Genomic DNA, 25952 nt, shown 5'->3' with positions numbered 1-25952 from the left:
AGTTGGGCACAACTGAGCGACTGAACTGAACTGAAGGCCCTTTGAGGTCAATTAGTCCAATATCTTATTTTACTGTTGAGAGGACCAGAGAAATCAAGTAATTTGATCACAATCATGTAGCTAGTTAAAAAGTGCAAAGCTAGGATCAAAACCCAATTTCCTGAATTGTAGTCCAGTTCTTATTCCATTAGACTATTTCACTTTTTTTCCACCTCTGTAGTTAAACAACAATTACAGCCCCAAAGCCCTACCACAATTCTCCCGCAGAAAAATTCTACCCTTTTCTTGCTTCTAAATACTCACTCACCGCCTGGTGAGGTCTGAAGGATGCTGCCATTTCTGGTTGTGCATGTGATGAACTTGATCCATCAGGGCACACAGCTCCCCCAAGGTACCTGTAACACAGAGAGATCAGTGGTTAGGAAGCAGCTCAGTGAACTAGCATGTTAGCCTAGGTCAAAATATGTGCTTTCAGGAAAAGAGAAAATAGGCACTGGTTCTAGAACTATTTATGATTATCACAAGCACAAAAACTACAAGTCAGAGAGGAAACCTTGCTCTTGGATGATATGAAGATGATGAAGCAGTAATAATGACAGCCACCATTCATTCATTCAACATTTATTAGCTCCTATAATGTGTGAGAATCTTTACTGGGCCCTAGAATATGGTACAGACGAGACACTGGACCTATCCAATGATGTTTATACAGGAGACAAGCAATTCCAAAGCTGTCGTAAGTATAGTGTCAGGAGGAATACGTGATGCTATATGAGCACAAAGACTGGAGAATGGGGGTTTGAAAAAGTCCTGTCCAGGGGAAGTAAATTATAAGCAGGGATCTAAAGGATGTATAGAAGTTAATGAGGTAAAGGGGTGGGAGGTAGGAGTGGCCAATAGAAATAGCTAATATAAAGGCCCAGAGACACAAGACAGTGAAACACATTCAAGAAACAAGGGAAGTTGAGAATAGAAGGCGGGTGGGGGCTTTCTGCTTAACAAGAAAAATCACTGGAGGCAATTTCTCAAACACCTAGGATCCAGGCAAGGTCCCAGGCACTTTATATATTATCTTACTAATTCTGAAAAAATACCTTGAATGGAGATAGATTTTATTAACATCATTTTAGAGATGGGAAACTGTGGCTCAGGGAGACGAACCTGCCTTAATGATTATTAAACTGGACTCAAAACTGGCTCCTGTTAGGTTCTATGCTTTTGACACTTTGATAATACTTATTTTGCACTTAAGGGCTGAGACTTAGGCTGAAGCTCACAAAAGCAAAATTTATGGTTAGAGAGAATAAAATAATTCCCCTAGACCAGTGGCTCTCAAATTTTAACACACATCAAAATCAGTTGCAAATATAAAGTTGTTGGGCCCCACCCCTAGCTTCTGATTCTATAGGTTTGGAGTGTGACAGGAGAATTTGCTTTTCTAACAAAGGCCCAAGTGATGTGCTGCTGCTGGTCTGGAAATCACACTTTGAGAACCACTGTCATAGACAGTGGAGACCTTTCTTCCAGCTGGTTTACGTATTTCTCATTACCTTTCCTACCTTATAAAAGTTGAGTAATTTATTTGAAGCCTCAAAAAGCCCAACTCTGTAGAAAAAGTATATACTTTGGAGTTACACAGACTTGAGTTAAAAAATTCCAATCTAGCCACTAACTAGCTCGGTGACCCTGGGCAAATCATTTCACTTACCTATGAAATGTGGACAGTAGTAATATTTTGCTTGAAGTTGAATATTAAGGATACAGTACATAAAAGACCTAGCATATTTCCTAGCACACAGGCAGTGTGCAGTAAATGGTAGCTATTATTACTGCGTTACAGCCTCAGGACTGTTAGTTTGCAAAGACTCTTCCTATGACAGTCAATCACCTATTTATAAGGAAAAATGCCTATTATATGCATCAGTCTACATATAAACTATGACATGTTTTATAACACTCAGCAGAAATTCTCTAACCGTAATGAGATGATACTTTTCAGGAAAAATTTAAGATTCATTACATTAAAAAATTCTATGCAGTTAAAAAAGCACAACCAACGGAAAAAGAAGATAACCGACAAGATGAAAAGTATACCTGAAATGTATCTGCAAGGGTTTACTGTCCTTATTCTATAAAGATCAGTCTCCTCATGAAACAAAAGAGATCAGGGACATGAGTAGGTAATTCACAAATGTAATATAGTAATCAAGGTTGTTGTTCAGTTGCTAAATCGTGTCCAGTGCTTTGTGACCCCATGAACTGCAGCACACCAGGCTTCCCTGTCCTTCACTATCCCAGAGCTTGCTCAAACTCATCCATGAGTAGATGATGCCATCCAACCATCTCCTTCTCCCAACATCAGGGTCTTTTTCAATCAATAAACATAACAAAAAGATGTTCAATCTCATTAATATGGAAATAAAACATATTAATCTCACTTCTTGAGAAGGAAATACGAATCAGAAATGAGTTTTCCCTTTAAGAGAGAGGTAGCTTATGATTAGAAAATCCCTGGCCAATTTGATTTGTTAAGCTAAAATCAAAGTTCTCTATTCAAATTGCCTTTCCTTTATCATACTTTCACATCATTCGCAGTCCCCTTCTTGTACTCCCCACAAAAAGAACATTTCAGTGTTCTTTGGCGAGGAAATCAGGTTTGTAAGAATTTCAAGACACATTTTTTTCTGACAAAGGATCACCAAAGGAGGGTTGGCAAGATATGAAAAGTCTAGTGTCCAATCTCAAAATGGAACGTGATAATCTTCAAATCATGTCCTTCAGCTCACTCAACTCTTGCACCTAGACTCAACTGTCCTGATGTTGGAGACTAAAGATACACTATAAACCTCCAACAAAGAAACTCATTCACTTTAAGAGAAGAAAATGGCTGATCGATTAGGCCCAAGTATTCCAAGTATTCAAATGCTAGCATTTACCATGTATCAGGCAGTATTCTATGTGCTTCACATATATTAGCTCATTTATTCCTACAACAATCCTATAAGGTATTTCCTCCAATTTACAGATGAAGAAACTGAGGCACAGAGAGGTAATTCACACAGCTAATTAGAGTCCCAATTCCAACAAAATAATACCATCACAGGGTTGAGTTTCCTTAAACATTGTCTAGGATTGATATTTCACTGTGGGGATTAGAAAACAAGAATCATATATTGCAAAATGTCCTGTATACCCAGTTGGTACCTAACACAGCACTGAATAAACAAAGGCCAATAATTAGGTCTCAGCTTATGCATCAAGAAATGTTAATTTTCATTAGCACTTTGAACTTATTGATGTACCAGGGTAACCTTTAGTAATAGTAAGACAATGATCTAGAGATAATGGGAACTAATATTTTTCAACTATTTATTATATGCAAAGCACTTGGCTAACTGCTTTGCGTTGTTGTTGTTCAGTCACTCAGTTGTGTCCGACTCTTTGCAACCCCATGGACTACAGCACGCCAAGATTCCCTGTCCTTCATCATCTAACGGAGCTTGCTCAAACTCATGTCCATCGAATCGGTGATACCATCTAACCATCTCATCCTCTGTCATCCCATTCTCCTGCCTTCACTCTTTCCCAGCATCAGGGCCTTTCTTAATGATTCAGTTCTTCGAATCAGGTGGCCAAAATATTGGAGCTTCAGCTTCAGCATCAGTCCTTCCAATGAACATTCAGGACTGAATTGACTGCTTTCATCTCCTTGCAGTCCAAAGGACTCTCAAGAGTCTTTTCCAACACCACAGTTCAAAAGCATCAGTTTTTCGGCACTCAGCCTTCTTTATGGTGCAACTCTCACATCCATACATGGAAAAACCATTGCTTTGACTAACTATACAAACCTCCGTTGGCAAAGTAATGTCTATGCTTTTTAATATATTGTCTAGGTTTGTCTTAGCTTTTCTTCCAAGGAGCAATCATCTTTTAATTTCATGACTTTGCATATATCCTATCATTTAATCCCAACACCTACATGAGGCAAATACCATAATCTCCATTTTATTCATGAATAAACTGAAACTTAGAAAAGATACTCATCTGTGTGTGCGTGCTAAGTCGCTTCATTTGTGTCTGACTCTTTGCAACCCTAGACTGTAGCCTGCCAGGCTTCTCTGTCCGTGGGATTCTCCAGGCAAGAATACTGGAGTGTGTTGCCATTTCCTACTCCAGGAGATCTTCCCAACCCAGGGATTGAACCTGCATCTCCTCCAGCTCCTATGTTGCAGGTGGATTCTTTCCAGCTGAGCCACTGGGGGAGCCTGATACTCAACTATCATCGAGTAAATGGGAAAGTCAGGATTCAAACCCATATGGAGTTATTAATCCAAAAACCTTATTTCAGCTCATAGCTTCAATCTCTTCTTCCTACAAATTTAGAGATGCTAACAAGAATGGAAACACTTTACTTTTCTCTTCTCTTCATAGTTTTTAACAGATGGGCTTTCTTGGACCAACAATCAGGACCATGGTTTTATTTTAAGCTATGGCTAAAAGGTGGTGAAGACTGTCCTTCATTTTGCAGCTAAGAATGAAATTCATCTAAGAATGAAATTAGGAGGAAAAAAACCTCAACATTTCAAACATGGGATCAGCAGTTCACTAAAACCTTAATGTATAAATATGCAGCTGACTGACTTTGGGGAAAATCCAGTCTAGTAACTATCCTTAATAGGTTAAAAGTAAATCAATTGTTATAAAGAAGGAGGAATGATAATGTTGAATGCGTGCTATGCCAATGGCCCTTCTGACAGGTCTTACACATCACCATACTTTGTACCATGTGACCAAGAACAAAGACTCTCTGTGCTGGCTAATGATCTAAGAGCTGGCCTGGCACCAGCATATCATTAAGTGAATCAATCAGATACTCTCTCTTGGAATGTGAACAAGAGCTTAAATAATAAGAAGAGAGAGAACAGCACACACAGGCAGGGCTCTAGGACAGGATGGACACTTGAGATAGCTAGTAAAGAACAGCAGAAGCACTAGTTATGAGGACAGATTAGAAGGATCAGAATCACTAACTCAGCAGGGAAAAAATATTACATAGGAAACAAAAGGCACCTGTTTCTGAAGGGGCCTGGCTCTATGGCTGATTCTTTTTTAGTATGAGACAGAGCTACATTGTTGAGCCTCTAATCTTCATCTTTTCCTATAAATCCTTAAATTCAGTTACTTAAAGGCAATCACAATGTCTCTATTTAACGTAATAAAAAAATACCTAGTACAGGGGAGGGAATGAAAAAGAAAGGAAAGAAAAAAAACTGTACTACAGGGTTATAGGCTACCGCTTTTCAGTTCATTCACTCAGTCATGTCTGACTCTTTGTGACCCCATGGCCTGTAATACGCCAGGCTTCCCTGTCCATCACCAACTCCTGGAGCTTGCTCAAACTCATGTCCATTGAGTCAGTGATGCCATCCAACCATCTCATCTTCTGACATCCCTTCTCCTCCCACCTTCAATCTTTCCCAGCATCAGGATCTTTTCCAATGAGTCAGTTCTTCCCATCAGGTGGCCAAAGTATTGGAGCTTCAGCATCAGTCTTTCTAATGAATATTCAGGACTGATCTCCTTTAGGATTGACTGGTTGATCTTCTTGCTGTCCAAGGGACTCTTTTACAAAGAAATTAATTAAATAGGAGGAGTAGGGAATTCCCTGGCAGTCCAATGGTTAGGACTCTGAGCTCTCACTGCTGAGGGCCCTAGGTTCAACCCCTGGTAGGGGAATTAAGATCCCACATCCCACAAGTCATGTGGTGCAATCAAAACAGAAAAAAAGAAAAAAAAAGATTAACCAGAAAGCAAGAATGCAAATATGTCACCTCCAGGTCAACGGAACTATGATAAAGGATTTCGCTTGCAGTCCAGTGGTTAAGACTCCATGCTCCCAATGCAGGAGACATGGGTTCAGTCCCTGCTCTCAGAACTAAGATCCGACATGCTGTGACGTATGGCCAAAAAAACAGCAAACAAACAAAAACCCCTGTGATGATTTAGTACAAATCTTGACTGATTTTCCATGCACACAAGGCAAAAAGCAAAAGAAACAGGAATTATATAACTCACTTCTGCAGTGTTGTATTATATAGGGGATATTGAATGATGTATGAATGTCCTCAACAGTACTGGTAAATACAGAAACAGAATTTACATAACCATTGCTGCTTATGATCTTCAGCAAAAAATCAAAGCAGAGACTTCTACTTCTAATCATAACGAATGGGCATATCTCTACTGTAAGCCACTAGAGACTAGGCAAAATGTATGAAACAACTCTTTTCAGACTGCTCAGAACTGTGATCTGTAAGGGAAGATCACAAATTCCTTTAGTCTGAAAGGAAATCAGTCCTGAATATTCATTGGAAGGACTGATGCTGAAGCGCCAATACTTTGCCACATGATGCGAAGAACTGACTCATTGGAAAAGACCCTGATGCTGGGAAAGATTGAAGGCAGGAAGAGAAGGGGACAACAGAGGATGAGATGGTTGGATGGCATCACCTACTGGATGGACATAAGTCTGAGCAAGCTTCAGGAGTTGGTGATGGACAGGGAAGCTTGGCGTGCTTTGGTCCATGGGGTCACAAAGATTCGGACACAACTGAGCGACTGAACTGAACTTGAAGGGAAACAACTAAGATGAGCCTTGAAATTTTCTATGAGTCTAGGAGCTTATAATTTTTCAAAATTAAAATACTAAATGAAGGTCCAGCAAACATAAAATAAGTAAACAAAAGCAAAGAGACTTCATCACCAGCAGATCTGCACTATGAGAAACTAAAAGGAGTTCACCAGGAAAAAAGAAAATGTGGGAAACAAATCAAGAGCACTGGAAATGGAAATATGTGAGTAAATATAAAAATCCTTTTCTCATTTAAAAAACATTTTTAAAAGATAACGTCTTGGGACTTTCCTGGAGGTCCAATGGTTAAGACTTCTCGCTTCCCCTGCAGAAGGTGTGGGTTTGATCCCTGGTTAGGGAACAAAGATTCTGCATGTCATGCAGCATGGCCAAGAAATTAAAAAAAAAAAGATAACTACTTACAGTAAAAGAAATAATATACTGAAAAGTTTATAATATATATATATGAAATCAATAGCAAAAAAATGGAGATTCAGAAAGGTACTATTGTTAGAGCCTTACAGTATATGTTAAAGTATTAGTCATTCAGTCCTGTCCAGCTCTTTGAGACCCATGGACTATAGGCTGCCAGGCTCCTCTGTTCATGGAATTCTCCAGGCAAGAATACTCTAGTAAGTTGCCATTCCCTTCTCCAGGGGATCTTCCCAACCCAGGGATGGAATTCAGGTCTCCTGCATGGCAGGCAGATTCTTTACCATCTGAGCCACTAGGGAAGCTTAACAGTAAGTGGTAAACTATTTGAAGGTAGAATGATTAAAGATCTGTACTGTAATCTATAGAGCAACAGTTCTCAAAGTATGTCCCATGGTCCCCAGGAGTTCTCAGTACTCTTCAAAGCCTTCACAAGATCAAAACTATTTTTGTAACAACATTAAGATGCTATTTGCTTTTACTACTTGCTACTTGCCAGTGTACTGGGGAGTTTTCAAGAGGCTACATGACATGATATGGAACCCAGAACCACATATGGGAATCTGGTAGTTTTCTATTAAGCCAGATATTAAATGTAATCATTGCATTCTTCTCCCTAAAAAAATTTTTAAAGTGTTTTTATTTATTTAATGAAGTTATTTGGCTGTACCAGGTCTTAGTTGTGGCATATGGGATCTTAGTTCCCTGACCAGGGACTGAACCCAGGCCCCCTGCATCCGGAGCATGGAATCTTCTTAGTCACTGGACCACCAGGAAAGTCCCAAAATTTTGCCTTTGTTTTGAAAATTACAGTTCCTTCTAATAAAAACACTATGTTAACATGCAATGAATTTGTTACCTTAAAATATATAAATAAATATTTCAATAATTTATCATTTATAACTTTTAATATGGTTGCATAAAGACAGATATAATGTGTCAGGGAATGCTTAACAGGAGAATTCCTATGTGCTGTTTCTCACAAGTCCTTTGTTTCTTTTCAAGTGGAGTAAGCAAGCTTCTCCCAGGAACTGGAGTCATTGTGTGAGCCAGGCTTGGCTCTCCTCTAGTAAACATTCTCTTGACGACAAAACTGCTTAGTCTCTTCCCCCTTTTCCTTGAGATATGGATTGTCTCCTGACCTTGTGACCATTATTAACCCCTGGTTCCCTTGGTAACAGTTACTGTACGTTTGGTTTTCTGATCTTTATCACTGTTGAAAGAAATTTCTTGTACCACAGCCTTTATATACTCACAAAGAAATCATTAAATTACCTTTGTTCCATCAGAGCTTGGGTCCCCGTGTCTTTCTGTCTTTCTTTCCTTCTCTCTCTCTTTCTCTCCCCTCGGCTGATTCCTTAGAATGTAGAGACCCGTCTTGCCCACTTTCCTGCCCGGGCTTCTAAGACTCTCTCGAGAAGGCGCCCTGTGCCTTCACTCCCCGTCGAGAGGGCGCCCTGTGCCTTCACTCCCCCTCGAGAGGGCGCCCTGTGCCTTCACTCCCCCTCGAGAGGGCGCCCTGTGCCTTCACTCCCCCTCAAGAGGGCGCCTGGTGCCTTCGTGGGAGACACAAGTCCTGTGCCAAGGACTTTATTGGTTTTCTGCATAAACTAGGGAGTATCAGCCTCTTTCTCTCTTTCACTCTTATCATCGTCTCCGGACCACCAGGTCCCCAGTCCACAAAGGACCCCAACAATAATGCACACAAACAGAAACACTTTGGGACCCTCAATTTTTAACAGTATGAATAATTTGTAAAACGGCAAATGAGTCCTGAGACCAAAAACTTTGAAAACTACTATCCTAGAATAACCACTGAAAATAAAACAAAGAGGTATAGGTAGTAAATCAAGCATGGAGATAAAAGAAAATACTCAAAAAAAAGCAGGAAGAGATGAAAGAAGAAACAAAGAACGGGTAGACAAACAGAAAACAAGTGATAAATGTTAGATTTAAATCCAACCACACTGATAATTATATTAAATATAACTGAAATGACACTTGAATTAAAAGATTGTGAGACTAGGGGAAAAAAGCAAGACCTAACTATATGCTGTCTATAAGACATCCATTTTAAACACAAAGATATAGCTAGGTTAAAAAGTAAAAGGATGAAAAAAAACATACCATGAAAATACTAGTCAAAAGAAAGCTCAAATGGCAATATTAATATTAAAAAAATAAGACTCCAAAACAAGAAATATTACTAAGAGTATAGAGAGTTCATAATGATAAAGGAGTAGATTTATCACAAGGACATAATATTCCTAAACGTATTATGCATCAAATTGCAGAGTTTCAAAATACATGAGGCAAAAATGACAGAACTGAAAAGAGGAGTAAAAACATCTTCAACTAGGGTTAAAGATATGAACACTTCTTTTTTAATTAAAAAATCCGTAAGGATATAGAATTGAACACCACTATCAACCACCAAAACCTCATTGAAATTTACAGAACACTTTACCAAAATCAGAATATACATTTTCAAGTACAGATGGAACATTCACCAAGATAGACCATATGCTGGCCTATAAAGTAAGCCACAGTTTATTTAAAAGGACTGAAATCACAACAAGTATATTCTCTAACAGTAAGAGAATTAAACTAAAAAATAACAGGAAGATAGCTGAAAATTCCTAAATATTTGGAAATAAAGCAACACACTTCAAGAAATCACAAGGGAAATTAGAAATTGCTTTGAACGAAATGAAAATGAACACACATCAAATTTGTGAGATGTACCTAAGTAGCACTTAGAGGGAAATCTGAGACTTTAAATGCTTACAGAAGTTAGAAAGGTCTCAAATCAGTGCTCTAAGTTTCCACAATAAAAGCTAGAGAACAAGAGCAAATTAAACCCAAAGTAAATGGAAAAGAAATAATAAAGTGAAGAAAAGAAAATAGCCAAAAATCATACAGAAATATGAAACTAAAGACTTACTTTTTTGGGAAAAATAAAATTAATAAAGCTTTAACTAGATTTAAGGAAAAAAATGACAAATTACCGATATTAGAAATTAAACAATGAACATCACTACAGATCCTACAGTAAAAAAACAATAAGGAACTATTAAGAATAATTTTATGCTAATAAAGTAATCAACTTAGATAAAAAGGACAAATTCCTTATAAGAGACAAATTACTAAAATGGACTCAAGATGATAAAGAAATTCTGAAAAGCCCTATATCTACTATTAATACATCTGTAGTTAGAAACCCTGCCAAAAAGAAAACTCCAGGCTTTTTGAGCAAATTCTATCAAACTTATAAAGGAAGAAACAATACCACCCCTGCAACAAACTGAGAAACTGAGGAGAAAACAATTCCCAACTAATTGTATGAAGCCAGCATCACCATGATGCTTGAACCAGAAGAGGACAATACATACAAGAAAAATTAAAGACCAATATTCCTCATGAACAAAACAAAACAAAAAAAAACTAAAAAGACTAGTATATTGACTAAAGATAATTCATCAAGACCTAGTGAGTTTATCCCAGGAATGCAAGTTGGTCTAACATACAAAAAAGGTCAATAAATGTAATACACCACATTATAGAAAAAAGAAGAAACACTACATGACTCAAAATTCATTTGACAAAGTTCACTTATTCATGATAAAAACTCCCACCAAACTACTAATAAAAAGGGAACTTCCTTACCTGATAAAGAGCATCTCTGATAAAGTTATATCCAATGTATCATACTTAATGTACTAGAGGTCCTAATAATGTACTAGAAGTGCTATCAGGAAAGAAATAAAAAGCTTATAGATCGGAAAGGAAGGAGTAAACTGTCCTTATTTGCAGATAAGGTCGGGTTAACATAGTCTAAGGAGTCTATCAAAAAGTTACCAGAAGTTAACAGAAAAATTTAGCATGGTTGTAGGACGTGAAGTTCAACATAAAAAATCAATTGTAAAAAAAAACCCAACACAACCGCCTCATCCTCTGTCATCCTCTTCTCCCAGAAAAGCCGAATAAAGTAAATAAATACTAACAAAAAAAAATTGTATGTATATGCTAGCAATGACCAGCGAGAAATTGAAATTTTATCACTTACAATACCATAAAAAGCACAAATGCTTATGAATTAATTTAACAAAGTATGTACAAGACCTGCACAAAAAACTGCTAAGAAATTAAACACAGAAATAAAGGCAGATATATCCTCATCCATGATCCTCATCATGGATTGGAAGCCTCAAAATCATTATAATATCAACTTTCCCCAAACTGTTCTACAGATGCAACACAATCCCAATGAAATACCCAACAGGTATTTTTTTTTTTTTAAATAAACTGACATGTTGAAACTGATTTTTTAAAATTATGGAAATCCCAAGAACCAAACAATTTTAAGACTTTCTGTAAAGTTATAGTAATATTGACATAAGAAAAGACTCATGTACCAATGGAACAGAACAGACAATTCAGAAGTAAACCCATGGAAAATATCTTTTTAATGTTAGAACTAGATACTCATATTTAAAAACAAAACAATCACAACAAAAAGCCTAAGACTTTGCCTTACAAAAGCCGTAAAATAGTATAATCACTTTGGAAACAGTTTGGAAGTTTCTTATAGAGTTAAAAAAAGACAGATATTAAATGACTCAGTAATTCCACTCCTAATTATTTACCTTAGAAAAATGAACACATGTTAACACAAAAATCCCATATATGTATGTTCATAGATGCTTTATTCATAATAACAAAAAACTAGAAACAGAAATGTCTATCAACAAATGACTAAACTGTGGTATATTTATACAAGGAAAAATTCAGCAGTGAAAAAGTATAAAACTATTGATACAATCAACAATATGAAGTCATTTGTTGTTGTTCCAAGTAAAACACCAAACACAAGAGCACATATTGCATGATTCCATTTATATGAAATCCTAGAAAAGACAAATCTAATCCACAGTGACCAAAAACAAATCAGTACTTTCCCAAAGCTGGAGTTGGGGCAGGGACAGACTGACTGGGATGGAGCACAAGGGAAATTTTTAGGGTGATGGGAATGTTTTATCAATTGTGATTGCTGTGATGATCTCACAAGTACATAAAACTGTCAAAACTCACCAAAGTGTACACTTAAAATGGGTGCATTTTATTGCATTAAAACATACTACAATAAAGCTGACTTAAAAAAAGAAAAAGTTAAGGCTTATTTCCAGAGAAATATACCAGATTGATGGCATGAGTTTCTCCTCTTGCCCCTAACATCCTTCACTAAATTAGAAATGAAAGGTCTGAAATCAATGATCTGCAGTTCAGTTCAGTTCAGTCACTTAGTCGTGTGCGACCCCATGAACCACAGCACGCCAGGCCTTCCTGTCCATCACCAACTCCCGGAGTTCACTCAAACTCATGTCCATCGAGTCGGTGATGCCATCCAGCCATCTCATTCTCTGTCGTCCCCGTCTCCTCCTACCCCCAATCCCTCCTAGCATCAGACTCTTTTCCAGTGAGTTAGCAACCATCTGAAGAAAACTAGAAAAAGAAAAGCAAATGAAACTCAAAGTAATCAGAAAAAAGGAAGCAATAAATATCAGAATGAAATTAGTAAAACAAAAAAAATAGAAAAAAAATCAATGAAAAGGCTATTTTTAAAAAAGAAAAAAAAAATACTGTTTATAAAGTTTTAAACCAGACTGATTAGAAGACAGAAAACACAAATGATCAATATTAAAAATGGGAAAGATATCACTAGATACTACATAAAAGGCTTACAAGGGAATATTATTAACTGTGGGCCAATTAATTTAACAACTTAAATGAAATAAATTCCTTGAAAGATTACCCAAGTTCACCCCAAAAGGGATACCAGTTTTTCTATACAAATTCTTCCAGAGAATTCTCAGTTCATTCTGTTAGGCCAACATTACTCTGCTACCAAGACCACACAAAGAGATTACAAGGAAGTGCAGACCAGATCCCTTGAAGATAGACTCATAACAAAATTCATGACAAAATTTTAGCAAATCAACCCAATGCTATTATTACAAAGATAATACTTAAGACCAAGTACAGAATGCATAAGACCAGGAATGCATGATTGGTTTAACAATGGAAAATCAAAGAATATAATTCTCTAACATTGTATGATTATCTCAATAGATGCAGAGAAAGTATTTGATAAAACCCAATGCTCATTTCTAATAAGACCTCTCAACAGATCTTAAATATGAGGGAACATTCTCAAGTTGATAAAGGGTATTCAAAAAGAAACATAAAGCTAACATAATAGTTAATGGTGAAATACTAAACGTTTTCCTCTTAAGAGCAACAGAAAATTACTTGTATTACTTGTATTCAACATTGTACTGGAGGTTCTAGCCAGCACAATAAGTCCAAGAAAAATAAATAAAACAGCATCCAAATTGGAAATGAACAAGTAAAAATGTATTTATTTGCTAATGACATGATTGTATATGTAGAAGCTGATGGAATCTACAAAATAGGTACCAAAACTAATAAATCAATTTAGCAAGGTTGTCGAATATAAGATCAATGTACAAAAATCAACTGAATTTCCATATACTAGCAATGAATAAATCTTGGTAAAGATGGTAGCAACTGGAATTCATACACTGGGTATATAAAGTGGTATAACCGCTCTGGAAAATAGTTTGGTAGGTTCTCAAGTTAAACATATCTACCATGACCCTGTCATTTATAGCATATCCATACAAAGATCTGTACATGAAAGTTTATAACAGCTTTATTAAATAGCCAAAAACTGGAAACAATCCAAATGTCCATCAACAGATGAATGGATACACAAACTGTGATAGAGCTATTAGGGAATACTACTCAGCAATAAAAAGGAGTAAACTACCAAGAATATGATGAATTTCAAAATAATTATGTTTTAGGAAAGACGCCATGCTCAAAGAAGTGCATAAAATGACAGCAAACCAGTGATGGCCTACAGAGTGGAGGGAGTAAGAAAAGAGAGAAAGGGAAGAATTACAAAGGGGCACAAAGAAATTTTGGGGTATTAGTAGTTTTATTTTGGTTGCGGTTAGTTTCAGGGTGTTTACATATGTCAAAATTTAACAAATTGCATTTAAATTTGTACAGTTTATTGTATTTTATCAATCATAACTCAAAAGGGAAAAAATATCTGGAGAGAAATAAGAAATTAATTCATAAAATAAGAATATGGTAAGAAAAAAGGCTCAAACAGGAAAGAATTCTTGGAAATATGTGAATGTAAAAATAAAGAAGTCAATACAAGAATAGAAAATATCCCAGAAAATATTAACAGAAAGAGAGACAGGTAGAAAAAGGAAAGAAAAGATAAGAGACATAGAAGATCAGTTCCTGGAAGTTCAATATCTAACTATTAGGAATTTCTTAGAGAACAGATTATACAGAGAAGAAACAATTATCTAAGAAATATAAGAACTTCTCAGAATTGAGAAATACATGTCCAAATTAAAAAGACCCACTGAATGTCTATAAAGTACAAAGAATGGAAGAAGAAAAATAGCTACAGGGACTTCCCTGGTGGTCCAGTGGGCTAAGACTCCGTGCTCCCAATTCAGGAGGCCGGGGGTTTGATCCTGGTCAGGGAACCAGATCCCACATACTACAACTAAGAATTCCCATGCCCCAACTAAAGAATCCCACATGCTGCAACTAAAAAGATCCCACAAGCCACAACGAAGATCCTGCATGCCACAACCAAGACCTGACACAGCCAAATAAATAATACTTAAAAAAAAATAAAATGTTAAAAAAAACCTGTACCAAGATATCTCAATGAGTATAAATTATCAAATACAGTGGATAGAAAAGACTCTAAAAATTTTCAGAGAGAAAAAACAGGTCACGTACAAAGAAATAAAAATTAAACTGAGGGACTTCCTTGGTGGTCCAGTGGTTGGAAATCTGCCTTTCAATGCAGGGGATGAGGGTTCGATCCCTGATTCAGGAACTAAGATCCCACATGCCCAGGGTTACTGAGCCCCCAAGCTCTAGAGCCTGTAGGCCACAACTAGAGAGAAGCCCACGCCCACAAAGATCCTGCAAGCTACAACCAAGACCCAATGTAGCCAAAAGCAAATAAATGAATATTTTTAAAAAATTAAACTGAAACTAGATCTCTTAACAGCAACACTGGATGTATGCTTTCAAATTTCTAAGCAAAAATGACTTTTCAACTTAGAATTCTCTATCAAACCATCAATCAAAACGAGGACAAAGACATTTTCAGATATGAAGGAGCCCCACAAACTTATTTCCTATACGCCGTTACTTAGAAATTCTCAAAAAAGAAAAAAGAAATTCTCAGAAGATGTGTTTCACTAAGACAAAGATCAAGAAAGAGGAAGAAATGGAATTTAGAAAACAGGATTTAACCCAAAAGGGCAGTAAAGGAAAATACTGAAATGACAGCTCTGCAGCAGGCCTAAAGAACAAGCAGTACAGAAGAGCAGAAGAACAGAAGGCTCGAGGAAGAAAGTCTCAGAAAATAATTAAAAAGGAATTGATAATTATTGGGTATATCTGAGCATTTGCAGGGGAAGAAGTGAGTAAGTGTGAATGATAATCGCCCAGTCGTGTCTGACTCTGTGACCCCATGCACTGTAGTTCACCAGGCTCCTCTGTCTATGGAATTCTCCAGACAAGAGTACTGGAGTGGACTGCTATTTCCTTCTCTAAGGGGAAGAAGGGGGAATACTAATAAGAATATAAGTTGCACTTGTAAAAAAATTAAAGATAAATTCATTTGTAATTTTTAAAAAGCGAGGTAATTAACAACTCCAGAAAAACAAATAAATTCAAGAAAGAAAAATGAAACCATAGTACTATACCACTTGGCTTTGAAGTATACAGTATTTACTTAGTTGTAATACAAATAATGAATCCTGATTTAAGAATCATTAGGAAAGCTACCACCAGAAAACAGAAAATAGCAAGCAATCGTGGGGATGTAGAAAAGCTGGAACTCAAGTGCATTGTTGGTGAGATTCCAAAATACTATCATACAATCACTGTGTTAAACACTATGAAAGTAAAAAATTAGAAACAGAACTACCATATGACCCAGCAATCCCACTTCTGGAGACATATCCAAAAGAACTGAAAGCAGGGTCTCAAAGAGGTATGCACACCCATGTCCATAAGCTGCACTATTAACAACAGCGAAGAGGTGGAAGCAATCCAAATGTCCACAAAAGGGGGAATGGATAAACAAAATGTGGTATATATTATACACACAATGGAATATTATTCATCCATAAGGAAGGAAATTCTGGCACATGCTATACCACAGATGAACCTGAGGACATTATAATAAGTCAAATAAACCAGTCACAAAAAGTCCAGTATGGTACGATTCTATAAAGTATAAAAATTCATAGAAACAAAATGTAGAATGATGTTACTAGGAGCTTTGGAGGAGTACTGGGGGAAGTTATTTTTTAATGGGTACAGAGTTTGAGATCTGCAAGACAGAAATGTTTTAGAGATTTGTTTCACAATGTGAGTAAACACCATTACTAAACTATACACTTAAAAATGGCTAAAGATGATAAATTTCACGTGACAGAAGACATAGGAGCCCACTTAAAGGATTTCTCATTGGTCAAAACCGGAACAAATTAAGCAACAAAAAGGGTAATGACTATAACTGATTAGAAGATATCGATTTTTTAAAGAAACCATAATAGTGATACTAAAAAAACATTAAATTCTCCATACAAGAATTAACAACTAGTAATTCTAGAAGAAATGATATATTTAGAAAACAAACATTTCCTATGCAACTGTGTAGTAGCTAATTCAGAGATCACCAATGAATGTTCAAACCATTAGATGAACAACAGCTGTGTAAGGATTTTCAAACGGTACTAAAGCATCACCCCCAAGGTAATTTACTAATTACAAAGGGGAAAATGTACCTTCAAATGGAAAGATGTAGCAGTGAACATTTAACAAAATGATCAAACTTAGTATCTCTATTAGTGGACCAATCTGTCATTAGATGGTGCCTCCTTACTTGATACAGGATGTATACACAATGGTATCTATGAATTATTCCAGCTTATCTTAAATGCTTAACCTGAATCTAATCCCTCCTCTAGGCCCAACTTCCAATTTACAGGAAATACAGTGGATGGAGGAACAAGTTAAACACCACCACAAGGAAACAATCAGACACAATTCAGGAGGGACAATCTACAAAACAAGTGACCTAGATTATGAGAGACTAAGGAGACGATAACCAAACACATGATCCTTGATTAGATCCTGCTTGAACACTTTATAAGACATTTTTTGGAAAACTGGAATACAGACTAGATATTAGATAATTTTAAGGAATTATGATTAAATATAAATTACCAAAAAACATGTGAAAATGTTTAACCTCACTAATTATTAAAATAAAATGTTAAAATTTACTTATCAAATTGGTGGTAAAAATTAATACTAGTTTTTGGGGCAGGACAATCTGGTAACATTTAACAAAAGTTTTAAAAATGTTTATATACTTTACCCAGCAATTCCACTTCTAGGCATTCATCCTATAGAAATAAGAGTTGTACATAAACATTTATGAACCAGAATGTTCACTGCAGCATTACTAATGAAAATGGACATAACCTAATTTATCAAGATGGAATAATTATATGATTCTTTTAATCATTAAAAACCCTTTGAGATATTTAATATGGAAAGGTCCTTAAATATATGTTGTGTTAAGTTTTAGGTGTACAGCAAAAAAAAAGAATTTTCCAAGCAATAAACGGCCTGCTTCATGAGGTAATGAGTTCTGCACTATTAGACACTAAGCAACGGCTTAATAATCTTTTGGCAAAGATATATGGCATAGATTTACATGGTAGGAGATTAAGGAGATCTTAATGATGCTGGGAAAGGTTGGGGGCGGGAGGAGAAAGGGATGTCCGAGAATGAGATGGCTGGATGGCATCACCGACTCTGTGGACATGAGTTTGAGTGAACTCTGGGAGTTGGTGATGGACAGGAAAGCCTGGCATGCTGTGATTCATGGGATCGCGGAGAGTCGGACACAACTGAGCGACTGAACTGAACTGAACTGAATGGTACTTTCCAACTCTAAGAATTTATAATCTAATATAAAGTTATCTGTTAGCGGGGATGACAGAAAGGAAGTGGTAGGTATTTCTTTGTAAATGCTATTAACGACCCATGTGGCACTAAACTAAAAAGAGATTATACCTATATTATAATAATGGAGTTGAAGGGTGATTTAATTATTATATTCTGTATCAATAATATACAAATTACTGATAAACTGAAAAAGATGATTTAACCTAATGCAGAGGGTTCATATTGAACTGATAGGAACTAATTTTGAATCTGCCCCCTATTATTTCTCTGTGTCTAATAAGGAGCCTGAAGAGTTAAACTCTTCCAAGGTAAATAGCACTAAACATCTCAAAAAGGGCAGGAGGTGCTCTGCTCCTTCTCTTTGTTTCCGGCTGCCCAGTAATTCATACACAAAGAAAGGAGAGAAAGAATATGACCATATCCCCCATGCAATATGATATATAAAATCTTTAAATTATTGAGATGTGGAAAGTGACACAGAATTTAGTATCACACTGGGTTTCTGGAAGGCAGAAGAAAACACTGGAGGCCTATGAAGGTTTTAGAGTAGCTGGTAATGTTGAAAATTCTTAGATGTCAAAAAAGAAATTCCCTAAAACATACACTTTAAAAAAAAAACCTTTTATTATGGAAAATTTCAAATATACACAAAAGTAGAGAATAGCATATAATAAGCACCCTCACCCTCAATCACCCATTGGGCTTCATTTACCAACATTTTTGTAAAGCTGTTTTCTCTAATTTTTCAGATTGAGTTTTTTATATTATTTTGTTTTTTAGATTTAAAAACAAATACCTGACATCACATTATTTTACCTATAAAAACTTCAGTATGAGAAGACACAATTTCTTGCGAATAATACTAAATATTCAATAAACTTGCCATGGCAAGGTACTGTTCTATGTATTCTACTACTACTTACACGTATAATTTTCATGTCAATTAAGCTTCACTGTTCTCTTCACCTTATAAATGAGAAAACTGACTTTCTACTGGCTCAAGGTCACAAAGTCAGTAAGCAGTGGTGCTAGGTATGAACCCAGATGTTAACTCTAGACCAGACTTTGTTCTCCCAGGAATCATTAAAGCAACTGACTTCTTAGTTATTCTAGTTGTTCCTTATGGGATATAGATTGCTGTGATAAAATGGAAGAGGGATTGCTGAATGAGGAAGAGATTGGAAAAGATACAGTAATATGAGCAGCTACTCATTGCTCTTCCCAAGAAATTTTCTTTTTAAATGCCCCAAATAAGAAAGGAAAATGTGACTGGATATTATCATTGTCAACTACCTAAGATATGAAGGAAAGTAACTCACCTTAGAGAGGGGAGCAACGATCAAGTCTCTTCCACAGAGGCTGAATATAGATGAACTACTTTTAATCTGCCCCTTTAATGACAGCAGGGGTGGAGGTGACAGGGGTGGGGTGGGGTTGTCTCTAGTTTCACACATCCTTTTAGCTCAAGCAAAGGGATCTCACAAGTAGCTGCTGCTGCTGCTAAGTCACTTCAGTCGTGTCCGACTCTGTGTGACCTTATAGATGGAAGCCCACCAGGCTCCCCCATCCCTGGGATTCTCCAGGCAAGAACACTGGAGTGGGTTGCCATTTCCTTCTCCAATGTGTGAAAGTGAAAAGTGAAAGTGAAGTCGCTCAGTCGTGTCCGACCCATAGAGACACCACGGACTGCAGCCTACCAGGCTCCTCCATCCATGCGATTTTCTAGGCAAGAGTACTGGAGTGGCTTGCCATTGCCTTCTCTGTCTCACAAGTAGAGGGCCAAGCAATCAGTACAAGTGCATTTGATTGCTTAATGAAATCGGAGGAGAAACATAAAAGAACCTGGAGTAAAAATTCTTCTGGCTGATATCTCAGAGTTCTCAACCTTTAGCTCATAGCCTTATAAAACAGAAAAGAAAAAACTACGAAGTAATTCAAGATTTGTCAAAGAAAGGAGAGTTCTCCTTGGATCTTTGGCCAAAAATCCTCCTAAAATCCTCCCTAATGATTTACAATAGATCTCAGAGTAACTGAACTAAATTATCTTCTGTGTAGAGGCTGCTTAGGACATCCTTTCCCAAACACAAACTCCTTCCCGGCTCCTACTGCACTTCATTTAGTTATATTGGAACACTAACCAATACTGCAGTATAACTATGTTTTCTTTCTCTGGACTATCAATTCCCAGAGTCCAAGACCCACCTTACTCTCTACATTTTCAATCCCTTATCTTCAAACTGAGCACTACTGAAAGTACCTGAGGAAACTGTACTGAATGAATAGAGAAAGAAGCTAAGGTGATAGAATACGAACTCATCTCTTTGAGAAGCAATTCTTTCATTAGTATTTTCTAACCTCCACACCTTCAGTATAATTTACAAGCGTCCCTTTAGGAGTCTTCCCATCAACTAGTTTAGGATGAACAAAAACATGAACTATAGTCTCTTGAGGCCTGGAGAAAGAATCTAGCCATTTTGGTTTGCAACAGCTTTTAATCGACTGGGAAAAACTCAGACTGAAGAATCTGAACAGTAGTCAACCTTTCCAAGAGCTTTTATTCAGATGCCAAGATGCAAGATGGTATCCAAAATACCTGCTTTTTACTTTTAAATGCTGAAGGCAACAGGGATAAAATTTAAAAAAAAAAACAAACCCAATGATTACTAAGCAGTGCCTGGTTGTCATTTCTACTATTTTTCAGACCAAAAAAATCCGAAGCAAAAAAAATCCCAGACAAAAAATGTCTGGTTATAGACCTCAACCATGGGGGAGACTCTTTTCATGTACTGGTATGAGTCTCCTTGGACGCCTCTGTAATACTAGCTAGCCAAACAAGTTTGAGGATTATCTGGTTAGGCAATCCCTTAAAGTGAAAACCTTTGAATAAGGAAATTATCTTTCTCACCAACTTACAAAAATTCAAGACAATCTCCCAGTTTAAGCTATATCACACTGGAATAAAAAAGTCTCATCATATTTTTTACAGGCCATTCTTTGGTCACCATGTTACCTTGGTTTGAATCCACTGGGTCTTCTATATGAGCAATGACATTCCTGAGATAACTTTGCTTCTGCTTTTCTAGGTCTGACGGTGAAAACTTCGGAACATTAGTCCTTTAACAAAGCAAACCAGGAAGAAAAACAATCAGTTAGAACCATGAGTATAGTGCTTTGTACAGAGAAGTCATATACTGTTGATGGGTTGTGTGTGCTTAGTTGCTCAGTTGTGTCCAACTCTTTGCAACCCCATGGACTGTATCCCACCAGGCTCTTTTGTCCATGGGGATTCTTGAGGCAAGAATACTGGAGTGGGTTGCCACGCACTCCTCCAGGGGATCTTCCCAAACCAGGGATCAAACCCAGGCCTCCGCATTGCAGGTGGATTCTTTACCATCTGAGCCACCAAGGAAGCGATGGATTAGAACAACTAACTCTCAAAACACTAAGATGCAATGACAAAAGACAATGTTAGTCACGTAATGCAAATCTGCAATCAAGTACAAAGCTGAGGAAAAAAGATACAACCTCCTGTTAACAAGGCATCACAAAGTGAGGACTACCTACTCCACAGAGAGAGAAAGCATTTTGAGTTAATTCAAGGTTAGTAAGGAAATAACTAACTTCATAGAGTCACACAAAAATTGAGTAAGATAAAGACTAAAAATAATCAGCTAGAACTGGCAATTAAAATATTGGTGACCTTGGCACGAACAACTTCTGGCCTTTGCTCATGCTGATTACACTGTACTGAGTGTCTGTGGATGAGATCATGAATTTACTACTGCTCCCAGTAGCCTGACTTGTGTACCTTGGTATAATTTTCATTGTATGCAACTCACAAAGCTCCTTGAAGTAACCCAAACAAAACAAAGAGAAAAAACCTAGAAAACTGGGATTAGGGAGCTATAGTCAAAGGACTTTAGCTTTATCTGTACTACTGAAAAAATTTAATATCGGTAATCAAATTTTTAAAAAGAATCTCACTGTACGGAAGCACATATGACATAACCTAAAAAAATAGCTTTGCTAGCTGAAAAGGCCCATGTAGAGATACTGCCATCTCCTGGCAACAAGAGAGTAGACTGAAAAGGTAACCCAAATCTGCAACCTCTATAAAATTTTTTCACCAAGGACAGATATATGCAAGTTGGGAGAAATGTTTAAATGACTTTCTAGATAGACGTATCTTACCATTTTTGTTAAAATTATTCTAACTTTCTATGCCTGTGACCAGGCTTCCCCACACATAGCAAAAGAAATCTTACATTTATACAGTGCTTTCACTAAAGTCTTTTTTCTTCTTAAATAATAACCCTATGAGGGAGCAGAGAATGCATCATTTGCCTCATTTTATTGACAAAGAAACTGAGGTCAGGGAGTATTTGACTTGTCCAAGGTCACAGTTATTGGTAGTCCCAGAACTTCAAGTATGCTTACTCGTGGCGCAGGGCTTTTTTCCCACACTAAGGAGAAACTCAGGAGAGGAAGAAAGCAATTGAACAGAACCAACAGAAACCAGAATATTTCACTATATCCTTACCTTGTTTTGGCTTGCAGAACAGGAATGACTTTGCCTAGTCTTTTTTCATGGACCTTTAGCTTCCCAGAATCCTTGTCAAGAACATCCTGCTTTTTTCAGAGCAGAAGGAATGAAGACAGAAAGATGGCCTTAGTTATAAGAAAATAACTGAAAATATTACTTACGGAAATATTCTTGAACTAAAGGTTACACAAGCATACTTGTGAACTTTACTGTACCAGGTACTAACACAGGTGCTTTAAATGAGATAATGATGGTAATCTCAGGAAAACAAAGTAGAGTAAAATCATCACCTTATTCAGTAAATGGTTAATTTTATATACCAGTTACTATAAATATATTAATTAATTTTAAATATACTAAAAAGTACTGCTGCTGCTGCTGCTGCTAAGTTACTTTAGTCGTGTCCGACTCTGTGTGACCCCATAGACGGAAGCCCACCAGGATCCCCCATCCCTGGGATTCTCCAGGCAAGAACACTGGAGTGGGTTGCCATTTCCTTCCCCAATGCATGAAAGTGAAAAGTGAAAGTGAAGTTGCTCAGTCGTGTCCAACCCTTAGCGACCCCATGGACTGCAGCCTACCAGGCTCCTCCATCCATGGGATTTTCTAGGCAAGAGTACTGGAGTACTACTTACTCCAATTTATGGATAAGAAATTGTGAGGAAACAGAGAAGCTAAATAATTTGCCCAGGGACACAGTGCTAGTTAGGCTTCAAACCCCAATTTATTTGAATAAAAAGCTCTGTTATATAGTTTCATTCCTCTCTTCACCTTGAAAAACATACTTACCTTGCTTGATGAACTGGAAACTGGTAACTTCATTTCAAAACTTGATTTATATGATCCATTTCTCCAGGATGGCCCTGTATTAGGAGTCTCTGAATGGTCCAAGATCTGAGAGAATACAGGCGTAGGTTTCTTACTGTCTGACATATTTTTATCAGAGACAGTATGCTGAAAATTATTGTTTGAAGAAGGGAGTGGGGGCCCATCATAGGCAGAGTTATTGGGGCTGATCCCTTCAGATTCTGTGCAAAGTGTGCTCTCATTTGGGCTAAGATCATCTTCTCTCATCTCTTCCCCAAGGGAGGAGGGTTTTTCGGTAACTCTGGATGTAACTTTGGACACATAAGTCTTGTCCTTATCAAGTACAACATCACAAACTGTTGGATCAAATGGTGCAACTGTAACTTTTATAAGATTCTTTTCTAGTGCAAAGCGTCTGTTCAACGGTTTAGTAGGAGTTGGTCCATGACCAACTGATGTAGTTAGTTGAGGTAGTTTGAATGTGTCAGGGGTCTCAGCTTCTGGTCCCATGTTGTACGGTGAATCTTTCTCTTGGGGAGTGTCAAGTGGAATTTGACTCCCTTTCTCTCCCTTCTCAACATTCCTGCTGTCATCATTAGTCAACCCTCCTCCCCTAGGAAAGTGCTCATTTGATAGGTCATCATCCTTCAAGAGTTCCTGAATCTGTTCCTCTGTGAAACTGAAATGGCCATCATCTTCTCCATCAGATAGCTCCAGCAAGGAGTCATCCAATTCATCCTCATCCAAGGAACTCCAAGAAAAAGGAGCATTGTCTTTAGGCAAGAGAGAGGTACCAGAAGACTGTTCAGAGGGCACTAGTGAGCACATCATATCTGGAGAAATAAGAGGCAGTTTCACTGAGAACAGGAAATACCCTTTTATCAACTCCAATCTGCTTTAGAGAGTTATGGTGTCTTAGTATTTCAAATTCTTTGCACTATGATTTGTAACACGAGAAAGTTTTAAGATATTTAACTTTACCAGAATCATGGAAATAGGTATCAGAACAATGAGATTTTTTTTTTCCTATCAAAGTGGCAAAAGTTAAAACGACACGATAATCTATTTTGGTGAGAATGTGAGAAACAAGGATTCTCACATACTAACAGTGAGAGTATAAGTCAGTACAATATTTTGTGGATAGTAATTTGGCCATAGCATCTGACTCAGCAATTTCACTTCTGGAAATTTACCTTGCAGAAATACCTGTACAAAGGCACACAGATACAGTTATAAAGGTGTTCAGAGCAGCATTATTCAGAATATCCAAATATTGGAAACAACCTAGATGTCCATCACCAGAACTGTTCACTAAAATTATGGTACATTCATCTTATGGAATACTTTACAATTATTTAAAAACAATGAAGTAGATCTGTATGTACTATCACTGGAATAATATCTGTAACATAAAACAAAACGAATACATATATATAAAATGTTTGGATTTTCACAGTGTATACTTTTTAGAAAACACACACATATTACTTTTGAAATTTAAAAACAACCAACTTTATGTACACAAGAAGAAAAAAAAATGTCTTTCATACTGTGTGGAGCTGCTGGTGTGATCTCTGCCTTTGCCACGAGATCAAATGGAAAAAGGGTTCAGCTCCTGCTAGCTGTTCCTTTCGGGAGACTTGTCAAAATGATTGACTCCCACCTTCCTGCAGGCACAAAGAAAATTAGAGGATCTTCTCATCACTTTCAACTCTGCTAATTACAAAGTCAACTGCATTATGCTTTAAGGTGCTCCATCTATTAATTTCAATCTTGATATTTTTTAAAATACCACAAAGTTGGATTCTGAGTCAAGAACATCAAAGAAAAATCTTTTAGAGGAAAATTATGCAACTTAAGGAACTAGTTTCCTTCCTCCCAACAATTTATACTTTCTTAAGAATATCATTTGCTCTAGTAGGATGAACACGGTCTTGAGAGTCTAAAGACCTGGGCTACAGTCCCTGGTTCTATCACTAACTAGTTGTGATAATTTGGGCAAGCCATTTAACCAGGGACTTGTTTCCTCATTTAAAAAATATGGATGGGATAGAGAACTGGGATTAGGTGATGTCTAAGATTCCACCAAGAGAAAAAAGTTGTAGCCGTGACCATATATACAAAAACCTCATTTTCAATACATACATAAACACAAAGAACAGGTCAGAAAAATACAACACAAAAGTGATGATTATAATAACCTGCAGGGGCATCGAGAGAGGGACAAGGAGAGACTTCGCTATTTTACTTGATATTTATATATACTTAGGTAACTAATGATGGACCTGATCTCTATTTTCTAGATGGCAAAAGTGATAGAAAATTTGGAAAATTCTTATAGCCTTTTAACTGTAAATTCTTCCCCACCCCACTTCCCTCTCTGAATTTTAGTTTTGGTCCATGCATTCTTTCAGAAAACGTTTT

At 36.9% G+C, this 25952-nt stretch overlaps 1 protein-coding gene across 15 annotated transcripts in view; it reads right to left on the bottom strand.

Annotated features, from left to right (window-relative positions):
- The window catches only part of S100PBP (S100P binding protein), a 35897-nt gene that overhangs the window by 4910 nt on the left and 5035 nt on the right, over positions 1–25952 (bottom strand). For 3 of the 15 annotated variants that reach the window (XM_055397838.2, XM_055397837.2, XM_055397839.2), the window contains 5 exons: positions 25079–25195; positions 23511–24361; positions 22719–22807; positions 21189–21292; positions 308–395 (listed from right to left, as the gene is read on the bottom strand). In XM_055397838.2, the coding sequence (XP_055253813.1) occupies positions 308–395; positions 21189–21292; positions 22719–22807; positions 23511–24359 (1130 nt within the window). In that variant the 5' untranslated portion in view covers positions 24360–24361; positions 25079–25195. The other 12 variants (XM_088844653.1, XM_088844656.1, XM_088844648.1 and 9 more) reach the window with 11 other exon arrangements.

This window comes from Moschus berezovskii, chromosome 2 (assembly GCF_049115385.1).
Source record: "Moschus berezovskii isolate FMDL1 chromosome 2, NW_MosBer_1.0, whole genome shotgun sequence".
Classification (NCBI taxonomy): domain Eukaryota; kingdom Metazoa; phylum Chordata; class Mammalia; order Artiodactyla; family Moschidae; genus Moschus; species Moschus berezovskii.
This window is presented reverse-complemented; position numbering and strand designations above follow the sequence as displayed.